We start from the raw sequence: 15,064 nt of genomic DNA on the forward strand, positions 1-15,064 counted from the left end.
AACGAGAGACCCCTTCAATCGCCATCAATCATAGTTTTAGTATCGCATTACAAACTCATTTGTTCTTTATCGTAATCCAGCTTTTAGTAGACTCTTCCACGAATGCCACAAAACAATTTTATCTATCATTTGCTCGCATATCTACATATGGTTTTTGAATAAGCTCAGCAAAATTGAGCTTATTCATGTAAATACTTTATGCTCATGCATATATATCCAATTCACTTGCTGAGTAAACAATATAAAATATTTAAGTACGCAGTTTTATCAGCAGCCGAACCTCAATATAATTAATATGTACGAAAAGAAATTACAGAAAAAGAGAGTCAACTGAATAAAGCAACGAAACAAAAATGAAATGAGTACACGACTAGCAAATACCCTGCATCCTAACTGCCTTTCCTCAAGAACTATGCTTGAATAACTTGAGTTTCTCAAAGCCGATCTTAATGCAATTGAATACCGTAAAGATCGGCGCTAAAAACCGCGTGTATACCAAAGTTGAAGGCTTTAGCTTTTAAATACAATAAGTTTCGATTTTGGGAAGAAATGGGGAAATGCCAGGAAAATAAAATATTCCTAGCCTACATATGATAATAGAAATACTGCATACAAAATTTGATGTTTCTAGCTGTTATAGTCTTCGAGTTATGCTTAAAAAATGTATTTTTCCAAATCGAAATATTTATCGATTTTGTCCATATTATCGATATATTAAGTCTTCTTATTCTTATTCATGAAAGTAGCTTGGTTTTATAGTTTCTGAGATAGACAGAAGAACATGTCTAGATCGTCTCAGTCTGTCGCCCTGATCAAGTATATATATATGATTATATATATAATTTATGTCGTCAAATACAATTTCAGTATTTACAGGGTATTCACATGAAACAAAACCAGCGCAAAGAGCGACGAGAAAAAAGAGATGAAAAATCATAAATATAAAGAAATAATATATGTATATATATATATTTAATTATATGAAAATGGAAGCCGACATGGAGCAAGAGACAAAAGCGATCAGTACAATTGCGAAAACCACTCGGTCTGGTGGTGTCAGATAATAACGCTCGGGTTCGTTTGGGTTCTGTTCAGTTCTGGCCTGTTTTGCGGTTCGGGGCTATTCTTTCGCGCGTCGCAAGGCATGCGAAGTGTAAACTATATCGAAGGATTTTCACCAACACAATGAGTTCCTATCGGACGCTGGTGGATCACGGTGAGCCGACAGCGCGCAGTGGCGTCAGCGTCGGCGTTGGCAGCGAAACGTCGCTGGCGACGGCTTCGCCGACGACGCTGCATCGGATGATCAAATACTGGCGGAACAGTTCCGGCAAGATTCCGGGACTGCGCAAGAGCGAGAGCTTTACCGATTATCGTCGCCATTCGGCGGGTGGAGCACAGCATGCCACATTGCCCAATCGCCAGGCGGTGCAGTACCAGCGCCTGGAGAGCTATGACGAGCGCAAGCTGGCACAAATGAGGTGAGTCCGCGGGCCGGGCGGGCAGGTGCCTGGCCAGAAACTGGGCGGGATGTGGGCATAGAACAATTAACTTTATTGTCGCGCGCGGCTCATTAGCTTTGATAGGGGCCGCTCGCAGCGGCAGCTGCATCCAAAAAAACTGGGGCATGCATATTTGCCGTTCGGCTTTTGGCCTAATGCCAGCAACAGTTGGTCGCGATACGCCCCCTCTCAAAACTGTGTGTTTATCTCACAGATGCGCTCGCTCTCCCATCTCTCCCTCTCTCTCTCTCTCTCTCGCATGCTGCTCTCTTATCAGTTGCAACTCCAAAACTGCCAACGGCCTTATCAGCGGCAGCAACAACTTCGTGTATGTGACCAGCTGCGGCAAACACAACAGCAACAAAAAACACAAGCACAACAACAACAACAACAACAGTTGCGCGGCTGTTGATAAACGCAAGCGAGCAAGTGCACGACGCCGTCGCAGAAGAAGCGCGCGTTCCAGTGCCCATGTGGATGCCGTTCACTTGTGTGCTTGTGTGTGTGTGCGAGAGAGCGCGAGAGCTCGCTGTGATTGCTGTTGCTGCTCACGCATGCTTGCGGTTAATTAAGCTGAGCGCCATTCCGCTTTCCAGTATCCACTACTCTCAGCCAATGCTATCCACAGAGCGCGTAGTGGAGCTGGTGGCTGTGTTACACTAGCTAACATAACTTTTTTTGTATAGCTTTGTTTTTAAGCTACTAAATGATACGACATTCGCTATCGCATTTCTGAATAATTAACTTGCAATAATTACACTGTACACAAAGTGAGCGCATGTAAATTAAAACTTTTATGTATCGGCATTTTTTTTAATTATCGTGAATTACATTATTTGTATATTAGTATCGCCCTGTCATAAATTGCTTGTTACACAGCAGTAGAAAAGGAATGAAAAATACTTTACATAGCTGCTGGCTACGGCAATTGAAATTTAAAGTTTTTTTATTAATTTTATAAACAGAAATACTCAGTTAAAAACATGTTTAGAATTTTGGGTATAACTTTCAAAAATCTCCTTAAATGCAAATTCGTTTTCTTTTTAAAAATTTGGTTTTTTAAGTCGTTAAGGTCGGGTGAGTCGTAGAGTTGGGCTTAGAAACAGTGGCTTTTTGAAAAGTTTTATAAAGTGTTTAAGCAATATACGCTTTCAAGAAGTTAGTTTTTAAATGCAATAATCTTTTGTTTGCTGTGCAGTGTGAAAAAAACAACTGTTTATGTTGTCATTCCAATGCGTGAGAGCGTGCTATCAGTTACTCTCTGAGCGCCGACGACAGGCAAAAAAACAGCTGCGGCGCCAACTGCTCTGCCCAGCGAACGTTGTTTATGTGTTGGTGTCCCGTGCCGGTCGTTTACAGTTTGTTTTTGTTATCGCGCGCCGCCTACTGCATACTTTTGGGGTAGCCCCCCACGAGCAAAGTGCACAGAGACGAACGGAGTGGAACGAGGGCTATGCAAATAACAGTGCATTCCGAGTCGGGCCTTTGAAGGGGCCGGCAACAACTGTTGTTGTTGTTGTTGTTGTTTGGTTGTTTGGTTGTTTGTTTTGGCTAATGCGGGCAGTCGGTTTCGTGCTCGCCGCGCTGCTAACTGTATTTGCGCAAACTGTGCCCAAGCGGCGACAATAATCGCTTGCATTTGTAATGTAAATAAATGTAAATGTAAATAAACAGGAAAATGTGCCCCCATGCAACTGCAACACCCACTCACACCCCCAGAAGCAGAATGCGCTATGTAAATGCAACAACTGCACTGGTTCACACACACACACACACACACACATAGACACGCACACACACATGGCGACGACCACGCTTAACGGTTGTTGTCATTCCAGTTGTGTGGATGGCATTCGCTCTCGCTCTCTCACGCTCTCTTGGTGGCTCTCTGTTTTCGTGTGGAACCTGAAATCTGAGCTTCGTGCGCCAGCCAGTAGGCAGCGCAGCTGGGGCAGCAACAGCAGCAACAGCAGCAACAGCAGCAGGCGCCGCACTCCAATTGGGATTTCAGTTTCGTTTTGATAATCGACTCGTGTGGGCGTCGAGTGTTGGTCGTTTGTCGTTAATCGTCCCGTATGTGAGCCGAGAGCAGCAGTCGAAGTTCTTTCGCGTCGCCTCCGTACAACATGCGTGCGTTATTCTTGTTGTTGTTGTTGTTGTTGTTACGCTTCTGCCAATTCTGCTCATGCAACGGCAACATCGGCAACGGCAACGCATCATTTGCAAATTAGCAGCAGCAGCAACAGTTGCAGGCAGAGAGCAGCAGCAGCAGCAGCAACAACGGCGAAACTAAAGCCAAAAATTCGTTGAACGAATTTTAAACAAAAAAAAAAATCAAATCAAATCAAAAAAAAAAAAAGTGACGCCAAGTGCGAGGGTTTTTCTCTCTGTGTATATGTGTGTGCCGAAATGAGGTAAAAATTGTGCTACTACCTGCCGTCAATTTGCGTGCACATATTCTTATCAGAAACCAGAATGCGCGAAAGCTCGTTCAACGATCGAGTACGCAGAGAAATGCCGGCACGCGCCGAAAAGTGAAATTCGTGAAGCGAATAAGTGACAAGAGTGAGCACAGCAAATACAAATAGAGACAATTACAGTTATAGTCGCTTCTCTTCTGCTTCTTCTTCGTCTTCTTGTACAACGAATATGCATTGGAAAGCAAAACGAAAGTGTTTTGTGCAGTGAAATTGTTTGATTCAACAACAAATTACAAATGTGTCGTTAATAATTGTGCAAAAAAAAAAAAAAACAAAAAAGCAGCAAACAAATAAACAAACATAACTCAAGTGACCAATAAAAAATATTAACCAAATGACAATAAAAAGCGACAAGTTAACAGCTACAAAAGCGAAGCGCCAAAAAAAAGCAACAACAACAACAAAAGCTCTTCCAAATTCGAAGCTCATTTGCCATTCAACGCTGGAAGTTGTCATTGTTGTTGCGCTTGTTGTTGTTGTTGTTGCTGCAGTTCGATTGAAATGCGCGATGCGTATTTGTTACGTGTGTTTTTTGATATTTCTTTATGGTCGTTGTTTGTGGCATCAACATCGATGTGATGCGATCGCATTGAATATTGATAGATGTGCAACGGCTCCGTGTGTGTGTGTGTGTGTGCGAGTGTGAGAGTGTCTGATTGGAATTGTGTGCCTGGTATTATTGATGGAGTGTTGTTCATTGTTGTTGATAATTTGATAGCTTGTTAAATTTGATCAACATGTGAGAAATGCCTCAACAGGTTGACTTTTGAAAACCTTTATTGATTTTATCTTGACTGGTAGATAAATATTTTTAATTGGATTTGTGGGCTTGTCACGCAGAGAACACGATATAACCTCATGTATTTAGAATCTTTCCAATGTCAAAAGTGTGTGTAATAAGAAAACAGAATTCCAGCCTTCCAAAAATATTCCAGTATTATTTTCAGCTCTTTTTTGCACTTCTTTGTTTCAATTTTCAACGTTTTCAACTGAATCCCAATCGAATTTATTTCCCCAAAAAAATTGCATTAAAAATAATTTCAAATAGATCTTATGTTTCCAAACTTTCGCTGAACATAAGGGAACATTCCGAAAATACATACAACTTTTGTGACTCTACTCAATGAGAAAAAAAAACATGTATATCAACATGCACAGGTGACTTTTTGCCAGTGTTCTAATCAATTGCTAATAAGACTTTTATTGATTCCACAATTGCAACTAGAAGCAAGTGTGATTCTTACAATGCACATTTTTACTAAATTGTTTACTTTCTGGCTCAAGAAATTATCTTTTAATTGAACCAATTAATTTTTATATCAGTTCTTCATTCGCAAACACACAGATTAATTTTTTTTTTTCATATAAACATTCTCACAAAACAATTTGAGTGTTTCCATTTAACATTCATATTCCATAATTGTGACTCACTCATTTCTATTTTTTTTACCGTTTCACACACTTCTTTCCAATGCAAACACAAATGAACTCCACTAACCTGCCAAAAAGAAACGAACATCCCGTTTCCAATAATGCTGCTTATTTGCTTAAAAGCTTCCTTAAGTTCCGCAACTTCCAACTGGAAACGCAAGTTCACTTCTCTCAGCTGATCCGCAGCCAAAGCACGTAAACATTGTCACAAGATCTTTGTCTTAAATGCGGCCAATCAACTTCCATATGCATATGCATGCACGTGTGCGTGTGTGTGTGTGTGTGTGTGTGTGTGTGTGTGTTGATATGTAGCATCCTTCCCGCACACACTTTGCTGCCCGCTTCCAATTACCCTTTTCCGCATTGCAAATATGCAAATTAAACGTTACGCATTTTTTCGTGTGCCGTTTAATAAATGCCTCGTTGTTGTTGTTGTTATTGTTGTTGTTATGCATTGCTAGCGGGGCATTTTTTGTTGCAGCGGTAAAGTCCTCAACGCACGTGAATTTCTTTTAAACAGGTTTGACATGATACGTGTTGTTGTTGCTGCTGCTTTTTTCATTCATTTTCATTTTCGTTAGTGTTTGCCTTTTAGGCTGCTGTCCGTCCGCTTATTTTGTCACTTCTTGTTCTTTTTGCGTGCTCGCACATACATACATACATACATATTTGTTGGTATTTGCTTTGTTCTTGTTGTTTTTTTTTCCTGTTGCTCTCGCAGATTTTCACCTCGCATTGTTTTTGTTGCTTTTGTCGCAGCTGCATTGCCAAAATTGTTGCTGGAATTTTTCAATACGGTTTTTGCGCGAAATCATTCTCGATTTCTGGTTTGCTCTCCTTTTCGGGCATCTACTTTTTGTGCGTTTTTTCTGGCATTGCTGTTGCTGCCTGTTGCTGGCAAAGGTGAACGATAGCCCATTACATGTTTACGGTACCCATATTCCATGCTCTTCCAGCTGCCACGCCTATTACAGTCGCGTGTAAATGAACTTTATGCGCCGAATTGCCTTCAAACTGGTGCCGCAACAACAACGAAACAACGAGAACAACAACTGTAAGCTGTAAGCAGCTGCTTTTGGTCACTTTATCTGCCATTCATTCATCACTATCTTTCGCATATGTCCCTCGTTCACTCATCTGCTCATCAATTGTCTTGTCATCTCTCAATGCTGCTGTTTGTTTTTATTGCTGCTGTTGTTGTTGTTGCCGCCGCTTGACCGAAAGTTCAAGTTGAAGTGCAGGCAGCAGAAAAGCTCAGTCTCGGTCTCAGTCGCCGTCTCTGCCGCAGCGCAGCTTAAGCCTCAATGCGAGTGTGTGAGAGCGCCGACGATGACTGGTCACTATCTTTTTTGCTCTCGCTCTCTCCTTATTTTTTTTTGACGTTGTCCTCTTGCTGTGTCATTCGCCTGCATTGATTTTGAATTTCGCCTTTTTGGGACTGCGCTGCTGCGAAAATTTACCGTTTTACCAAATGCGTTCTGCACTGTCGCTTATCTCTCGATCCCCTTCTCGCCCCTGCGGCTGTTCTTCTCCCTTTACACAGACATACAGGGACGCGCGCGCTTTTAATTTATGGGGCGTGCGCGTTTGTTGGCCCACTGCCAAATGGCTGCTGGGCACAATGGAAGAGTGGGTGAGGGGAAGGGTGGGGGGGAGGGGTTGTTTCTTCCTTTGGCCAGCGCAACTGTATTTGATATGCGCCCGGCGTGTTTTTCATATGTTTACTTTAATTGCCTTTGGCAGCGGCTTCGTTTTCTATTTGCAGCGAGCAGTGGCTGCGGGAGAAAGGGTGCCTATGTATGTTTGTTTACGGGCTGTTTACACCTGTGCCAAGAGTCTGAGAAATCGTTGTGAAAAAATCAACTCAAGTGCTTTTCATTGCGTTCAAGTGTTAATCATATCTCATGAAATATGTTTTGTTTGCTTCTGTTCGTAATATTCCAGGGATTAGGTCCACAGCTGAAGGTCAACTCTGAATTATTTGACATCTGTGTCCTACTGTTGACCTAAAGTTTTAGTATGCCTTGGGGCCAACACGCCATTGCCATGAAGGTCAGGAGCACGCATGTGTGTGTGAAAATTCGATATGGCCCTCAAAACAGTTGCCACTTTCGACGAGTTCCCAGAAATGTTTATTGTTCCGACAATTTCCACATATTGAAAACAATCGTATTGTATTCGCGGCGTATGGATTTCAAGATCTATTGATTAATTTCTTATCAGATTTTTTGCTCATTCTGTTGTCAAAACAAAACTGAAAATTTACAACTTAAAAATTGCAGTTTTTCAATTTCTCCACACATCAGCTATAAATTTTTGTGGTTTTGGCCTTGTTCTGTACTTTGGAACATTAATAACTCTTCATACCGTTTAGTATTTTTGAATTAATCGCATTTCATATACAACAAATTATCCTTTTATCTAATAATTCTTATTGACTTTACGAAAAAAAAAAAACTATTCTTTAACATTAATGAGGCTTTCAGTTTTATGAGATCCAAGCAACAATTGTAATACCTTTGCTTATGTTGACTATTTGTATTTTATTTGACCTATTTTGGTATCTTTAGTTACTAAATTTGGTATATTTTTAGTGCTAGCTTAGACTTGTGTGACCAGTTAGAAAGTTTATTGCAAACTGGTCACTCTCTAATCAGTTGATATTCTTGATTTATTATTAAAATTTTGGTATTTTTATTAGTTATCAAATTTGGTGCATATTTTTTAATGCATTTTCGACATTTTAAAGCAGATAGAAAATTTAGTGCAAAGTTATTTGGCTTATCAAATCGAAACAAAATAAATATATGGTATTTTGTTAAATTATTTGTTTTTGGCTTTTCATAAAATTATTATCGCGCCTAATTAGCTGATGATAAGTGTGTCAAGTGCTCGACATATACCAAAATATTTGTTTGCCCTCTTTCACCTGCCCCCCCCCCCTCTCTCTCTCTCTCTCTCTCTCTCTGACTTGTTACACATTGTGACGTCAATATTTCGCAATCTGATTAGAGGTTTTCTTTTTTAGTCGTTATCGATACGTCATTTGGAGATTGTTTCTTTGTTTGGGGAACTGAGGCACCCACAACTCGTGGGCCTTACAGTTACCACAGACCGAAACAGAGCCCCATTTCAAACGAAATTGAGTCAACTAACGAGCAACGACTATAAATACCCCGCATATGACTTTGCCTGGCTTATCAGGCCGCCCCCTGTTTGGGCCCTATTTTTATGATATACTATATGCTCTGAAGAAAAACAAAAAACCAACACAAAAAAAAAACAAATGCTTTTGATATTGCGCTCTGATAAATTGGTAGCTTTTACATCCGGTTGCGTCCGGAATTTGGCAGGTTTTCATTTCAGCCTGCTTCCGTGTTGATTCACCTACTCCCTCCCCCTGTAAGACACACACCCCTCTATCCCACCTTTGGTTAGCTTGGCACATTTAACGCTTTGCTACATTTACAGAATTTGTTTCATGTTTGTTTTTTTTTTTTTTATTGTTGGTTCTATTCAACTTGTGCTGCTTCTTGCCTCTGGCTGTTAAATTGACACGTGTTTAAATATTTACGCCCCAACAATTGCTGTAAACAAATTTTTTTTTAACTTTGGCTTCGTTCGACTTGGCTTTAACATCGACTTTGACTCAGCTACTTTTTGAGGCCGCAAACAGCTGCTAAAACAACAACAACAACAACAACAACAACAACAACAATAGTTGCAACATCAACAAAAATTGAACATATCTCTTTACAGGAATTTGTAAATTTATCAGCATTTTGCAACAGTCTCTCGAGTGTCTGTGCTCTTATCTAATCTTATCAGCTGACGTTTACCTGGCCCATGCATCAATAAATGTGGCAACAGGCAACCTTGAGAATTTTTTTTTTTATTTTAGGTAACGTTGCATTCTTTCGCAGAGTTTCCACTTTCCGAATGTTGATAACTAAATAGTTATCCCAAATGAAGCCGTAGCACTTGTAATGTAGCGTTAGGTCTTTATGCTCTGCCCAGTTTCCAATTGGATTAATGCACACACATTATATATCTATATGAACAATCTTTCTTCTAGACATCACTTAAAGTGCCAAGAATTTCAATTGCATTCGAGCAAAACACATCAATAAAAATGTCGCGCACATAACAAGTGTAAAATAAAATAAACGAGAAAGTTGGAATATTTTCGGCACGCCGAAGACTAAATACCCTTGCAGACATGTGAGAGTTGGGAAAGAGTAGAATCGCTATTCTTTTCCATGGGAGTTATGTGTAATTTTGATCAACAAAAGAATTGTCAGCTATATGATATAGTGGTTCGATCTGTTCAGTTCCCACACTTGTTCTGCCTGCCTTTCAAAACTGAGACATGATTACGTCGACTCGGCTGTTGATGCTGATCTAGAATATATATGTCACATAGTCTCGGAGATAGCTTCTTCTATGCTTTACACATTTCATGACAAACTTATAATACCCTTTGCAAGGGTATAAAGAAGGTAGCTCAAATCTCAGATCGTTTGCTCCCAACTCGCGGGCTCTTAAACACAATTAGCTGAGCAATCAACCCACATTGTGAACAATTTCTATCTGCCAATCCGCCCCCCCCCCCCTTGTCTTTAAAATGCCACCCGCCCCGCTGCCTGCGAAGTGTGCTAAAATCGTAGACATATCGCTATAAATTGTTATACATTTTTTTGCTTGACTCCATAAAAGGTCGTCAAAGTTGTTGACGTTGTTCTTGTTGGTTCTGGGTCGATGGGGGCGGTCGCTCGGATGCTGATTTAAATAAATTATTCTATATGCGTTTTTATTGCATTTAACCGCAAACCCCCCCTCTGCTGCAACCCATCACACTTTGCCACCTCACCATAAAAGCGCGCACAAAATGGTTTATTTTTATTATTTTTTGCTTGATGGAGCTGTTAAGAGGCTGCTCTGTGTAGGGGATCGGCTCGGCTCGGCTCGGCTCATTCTATATACAAAATTGTTTTCTGTGCCACGTAATTGAATTTGTTCACTTAATTTTGTTTTATGACGTCTGTGTGTTGCTTATATATCTATATATAATTCTCACCTGAGCGCGGCTTGTCCGAATTGTTTTTGTATTTTTGCTATCTGCGGAATAGACGAATTTGCGCCGGAAGTTGCGTGTTACAAAAAATATATATACGTATATAAAATATATATATATAAATGCAGAGAGAGACATCAAAATAAATCATTGCTCTTAATTTGATTCAAGTCGCATAATTTAATATTTGGCAATTTCATTATGAAAGTTCATTTCCTTCCCAGCGCCAGCTTATCGATTTGGGCCAGGGCAACTGTTTGGTATCATGATAAATGATGTAATAACAGTTGATCATTTAAAAGGTGTTGTATTTATTTCAATAAAAAATAGCGAAGAACAGTTAAAGATCACAAGACACTTAACAAATGATTCTCAGATATAAAAATGTAAATACAAATAAATACTTTAAAGGATTTTTTAAATCGCCAAATAGGATGCATAGGTAACAGTATGAAGGAAACTCAAAGTAAAGTATTTAATTACTGAAAAGCATTGAAAAATAACATATGAAATAAAAAGAATGACATGCAGAACAAATTGAAATTGGATAGAATTAATTTTAAGCAAAATGAATATATATATAAAAATTCATAAAAATGAACACATTAAATGGGTTTATATCATAGAACTGTGAGTGCTTGAGTATGGAGGAAATGGTTAAATGAATGCTGTTTAGAGAGCAGCAGTAAAAACATGAAACGGCATTTAAATGTCTAATTTACTCGTTCATTAAACGACAGCCCAATTAATTAGGGATTTCTGCAGACTTTGTCCAACTAATCAAGTCAAGTGCCGATGTTAATTTCGGAGACGAGGCCGAATATAATCGCGTAGTTGCTCTTAGCCTGGCCAAAGAGTTTGCTTAAGTACCGTCCCGCAAATGACTCGAGCCAGCCAAAAAGTTAATAGATCCCCCACTGCCACATACTGCACATTCTCCCCGCCAGCCCCTCCCCTGTGCTGACCCAGCGTAATGAACCACTCAGGCCGCACCACCTGACAACGCTGCTAAGCAGTTGCCACATGCCTTCAGTCAATGCCATGCAACATAAATCATCTTGGCGGCACTTGGACACGTGCCACACAGCCATTACCTTTCCGAAGCCAACCTGCCCTGCATGGGCTGGCGGGTTGGCCAACCCTCTAGTCATAAGCCAATTGTCAGTGGGCAGGTTCAAGTCAACTTTTTCTTTTCGGGCTCCCGCACAGCTGCCTCGAGTGGTTTTTATGATGGTTTTGTTCAACATTTGCTCGAGCCTGGGCTGGAGGTTGCCCCGCTCAAAAGAGGAGACTTCCACATGTGCGGGTTGCTTGTCGTGTTTCTTGTGTGTTTCCCTGTCTGTTCCCGTCTCGGTGTCTGTGTCTGTGCCTGTGTCTGTGTCTACTGTCATTGCCTTTTCATATTGCACGCATTTTCACGCGCTTTTCTTCGCACCGTTGGACATGGCGTAAGGAAAGCAGGAAGAAAGCAAAGCAATGCCAATGGCTTTTCAGCATTACTTCTTAATATGCCCAGCACTTTATTTTGGGCTTGAGTGATTTTCTTTGTTTTTTGCTTCTTTCACGTAGCGCGTTTGATGAAGTTTTACGAGCGCCCGTAAAGTTGACTTCTCTGCATTCAGTTATTAAATTTCCATCTTTATCCATATTTTTCCATTTGCCCGGCCTGGGGGCCCGGCCTTTATCGCCTTTGGCAACCTGCTTGAACAGCTGCACGGCGTATAAAGCCACTGAAATTGGATTTGTTTTTGCGGCCAGTTGCCGCTTGCCGCATCGTAAAATGAATTATCCTAACAAGTAAATATGGCCAAGTTGAGAATATGACTAGGTGCTGCCATACAATTAGAAGAAGCTTAAAGGAAGCTTGGTTGTTGTTAAAATGTACTTGGCTGTAAGTTCTATATCCTACAGTTGTCATGTACCTTGTAGCCGTTGTTGCAGGGTAGCTGTACCATGGGCTTTGGTGGAACTTAGGTACTCAGGAGTTCTTGGTGGTAAAGAAGTACTTTCTACTACTTTAAATCAAGAACTTATCACGCACAGATCAGTTAACCATGAACCAACAAAAGGTCATAAATTTCGTTAACTATGGAATTATCTTATTCAGCAGATTAGCTGTAACTACCATGTACCTATGACCTAACATGTACCTATAAGTTCAAATGTGTTCTGTGTGTGACTTATCATGTACAAATGAGCTGGCACGATTCAACAACTTATCCCCAACATGTACCTAAAATTTACCGTGTACCAAAAAGTTGTCATGCACTGACGTACTTAGGTACTCTTAAGAGTTTTCAATTCATCTGACTGCTATCTTATACCAGTCTTCAATTTAAATATTTTGTATACTTGTGAATTGCTTGGAGTATTTTATTTGATTTAACAGTGCCTTGACTATATACGGGCAGTTATTTTTAATCAAAAATTCGGTGTATCTCTTTTGTCAATTATATTGGAAAAACTTAAAGCTACCTGCTGAGTCGTTTCATGATAACGGGACGTGCCGTAAACAATTTTGACTCTATTGACCAAAAAATTTAATTAATCAACTGGCACTTGAGCAGCTCCGAGCGATTGGCTTTTCGATAAACTGAAGTGCACGCAAATTGCAAATTAATTGCATTAACTTTGAAGCAAGGTCGCAATTAAATTATACCCCAACTACCTTTAGCACACGCCGTAAATGACTTTGAAAGTGAAAAGCAAAGATATTAAAAAATATTAAAGGAGAGTAGCGTCGACCAAAAGCAACCGCAACAAAACGCATCCAAATATTTGAAACCAAAAATACACAACCAAAAAAAAAAAAACACAAAAATAAAAAAATAAAATTAAAAACCAAACAAATCAAAAGCAAAACAAATCAAAGGCAATACAAAGCAACGTCAAGCAGTCAATCAACATCAATCAAAATAAGCCCCCCCCCACAATATCAACAAAAAGAAGAAGAACAACAACATGCTGAAAATACACATGCTGGAGCAGGTCGTCAGCACGGACAACGTCTGCGAGAATGCTGCCCAGGAGCTGTCGCCCAAGCGCAAAGTGGCCACTGCTGGTGGCGCCTGCGGGGGCGGGGCTGGTGGCAGCTCATCCTCCTCGAAGAGCACACCCACCGTTTCGGCCACCTCGTCGCCGCATCATCAGCCAACGCCGCCGCAGCGTCACATTCACACAGCGGCAGCCGCTGCGTTGGCAGCTGGCAAAAGCTTCAGCCAGGGATCCTCACCAGCCGGGTACGTCTAAACAATCAACACACACACACGCACACATACACACACACACTAACAGCTTGTGGGGGCCATTAAAAGGGCATTGCATTGCCGCTAACTTGGCCAAGATTGACGCCATGTGACGCCCCTGACAAATTGCATGATGGATGCCTTTTTGATGGGATGCCCCCCGAAATGCGCTTTCCCCATTTCCCTCTCTCTCTCCTGCTCTTTGCTCTCCCCGTCTCTTTCTCGTCATATCACTCGCTGCATTTTGTCGCATTCCTTTGGTTTTTGTGGCCATCATAATGAGTGCATTGCATCCCAAGCTGCCACCAGCTGTTGCAGCCGCCGCTTGCCACTTGCCGCTTGCCACTTGCAACTGCTGCTGCTTCCCATCCAATTGCCATTTCCAACTTCAGCAAAATTTCACCGCAATTCAGTTGTGTCAATGATTTGCCAAAGTTTGTTGCTGCCAATTTGTTGGCTTTTGCAACAATGCAACACGTGCAACCATTGTTTGCCACTGCAGAGCGAACCGCTAATGAACTGTGATCCACAATGTAAGAGCAGCTTACAGATATGATGTGCTTTTTGCATCTGCATTAATTCTTTCACGAAATATTTGCATTGGTAAAAACGAATCTGCAGAATTACGTGTTCAAATTCTTCTGCTTGTGTATGGCCTTATGCAGACATTAAATCTACAGCTAAATTATTTAATAACACTTAAGTTTAATAATATTATTAAGATATTATTTTATTCTTATTAAATGTTTATTTTAAACGTACGCATCCATTTAGACTCCGATCTCATAAGATCAAAAACCTTTCTTTCCTAAGCTTTACAAAGTTATTAAAAGCTGCTGTGGTCCTTTACATCTGCTCTGTTCTTTCTATCCATCATATCTTCCGCATCTACATACATCATTTTGATGTTTTATTTTCCAATTAACATAATCCTGCACATCAGCTGTTAATATCTGACACTTTCTGAATTATTCGCAGCGTCAAGGCTTATATTTCTTTTGGATTTTCGCTTTTACTTGATTACCCTTGAAAGTTCTTCCAATAAATCGCCAACTGTTTTTGGCACACATTAGCTCAACATTGTAAATATCATTTCCTGAAAATCCAAAAATTCCTTCTTCTTTTTCTTCTTTTTATAAGCCCAAGGCAAGCCTTAAAGCTCTTTATGACGCTGAGCTGCCCAATGTAAGCCATTTATTGTTGTCCATTCATCAGCTCCTACTTTTAGACAAGCTTCAACTTGAATTTGTTTCCACTCCCCTGCTCCCCCACGCCCCCGCCACTTGGCTCATTTCGACGCTTCTTGCCATTCAACTTGTTTATTGTGCACCC

At 40.6% G+C, this 15,064-nt stretch overlaps 1 protein-coding gene across 3 annotated transcripts in view; it reads left to right on the forward strand.

Moving 5' to 3' along the window:
• The first annotated feature begins 1,068 nt into the window (after nucleotides 1–1,068).
• The window catches only part of RapGAP1 (Rap GTPase activating protein 1), a 108,468-nt gene continuing 94,472 nt past the window's right edge, over nucleotides 1,069–15,064 (forward strand). Inside the window, exons 1-2 of one of the 3 annotated variants that reach the window (XM_015173277.3) lie at nucleotides 3,493–3,916; nucleotides 13,162–13,726. In XM_015173277.3, coding sequence (XP_015028763.1) covers nucleotides 13,449–13,726 — 278 coding nt within the window. In that variant the 5' untranslated portion in view covers nucleotides 3,493–3,916; nucleotides 13,162–13,448. Of the gene's footprint in view, nucleotides 1,482–3,492; nucleotides 3,917–13,161; nucleotides 13,727–15,064 lie in introns of those variants that run through there. The other 2 variants (XM_015173276.3, XM_070209500.1) reach the window with 2 other exon arrangements.

This window comes from Drosophila virilis, chromosome 4 (genome assembly GCF_030788295.1).
Source record: "Drosophila virilis strain 15010-1051.87 chromosome 4, Dvir_AGI_RSII-ME, whole genome shotgun sequence".
NCBI classification, from domain to species: Eukaryota; Metazoa; Arthropoda; class Insecta; order Diptera; family Drosophilidae; genus Drosophila; species Drosophila virilis.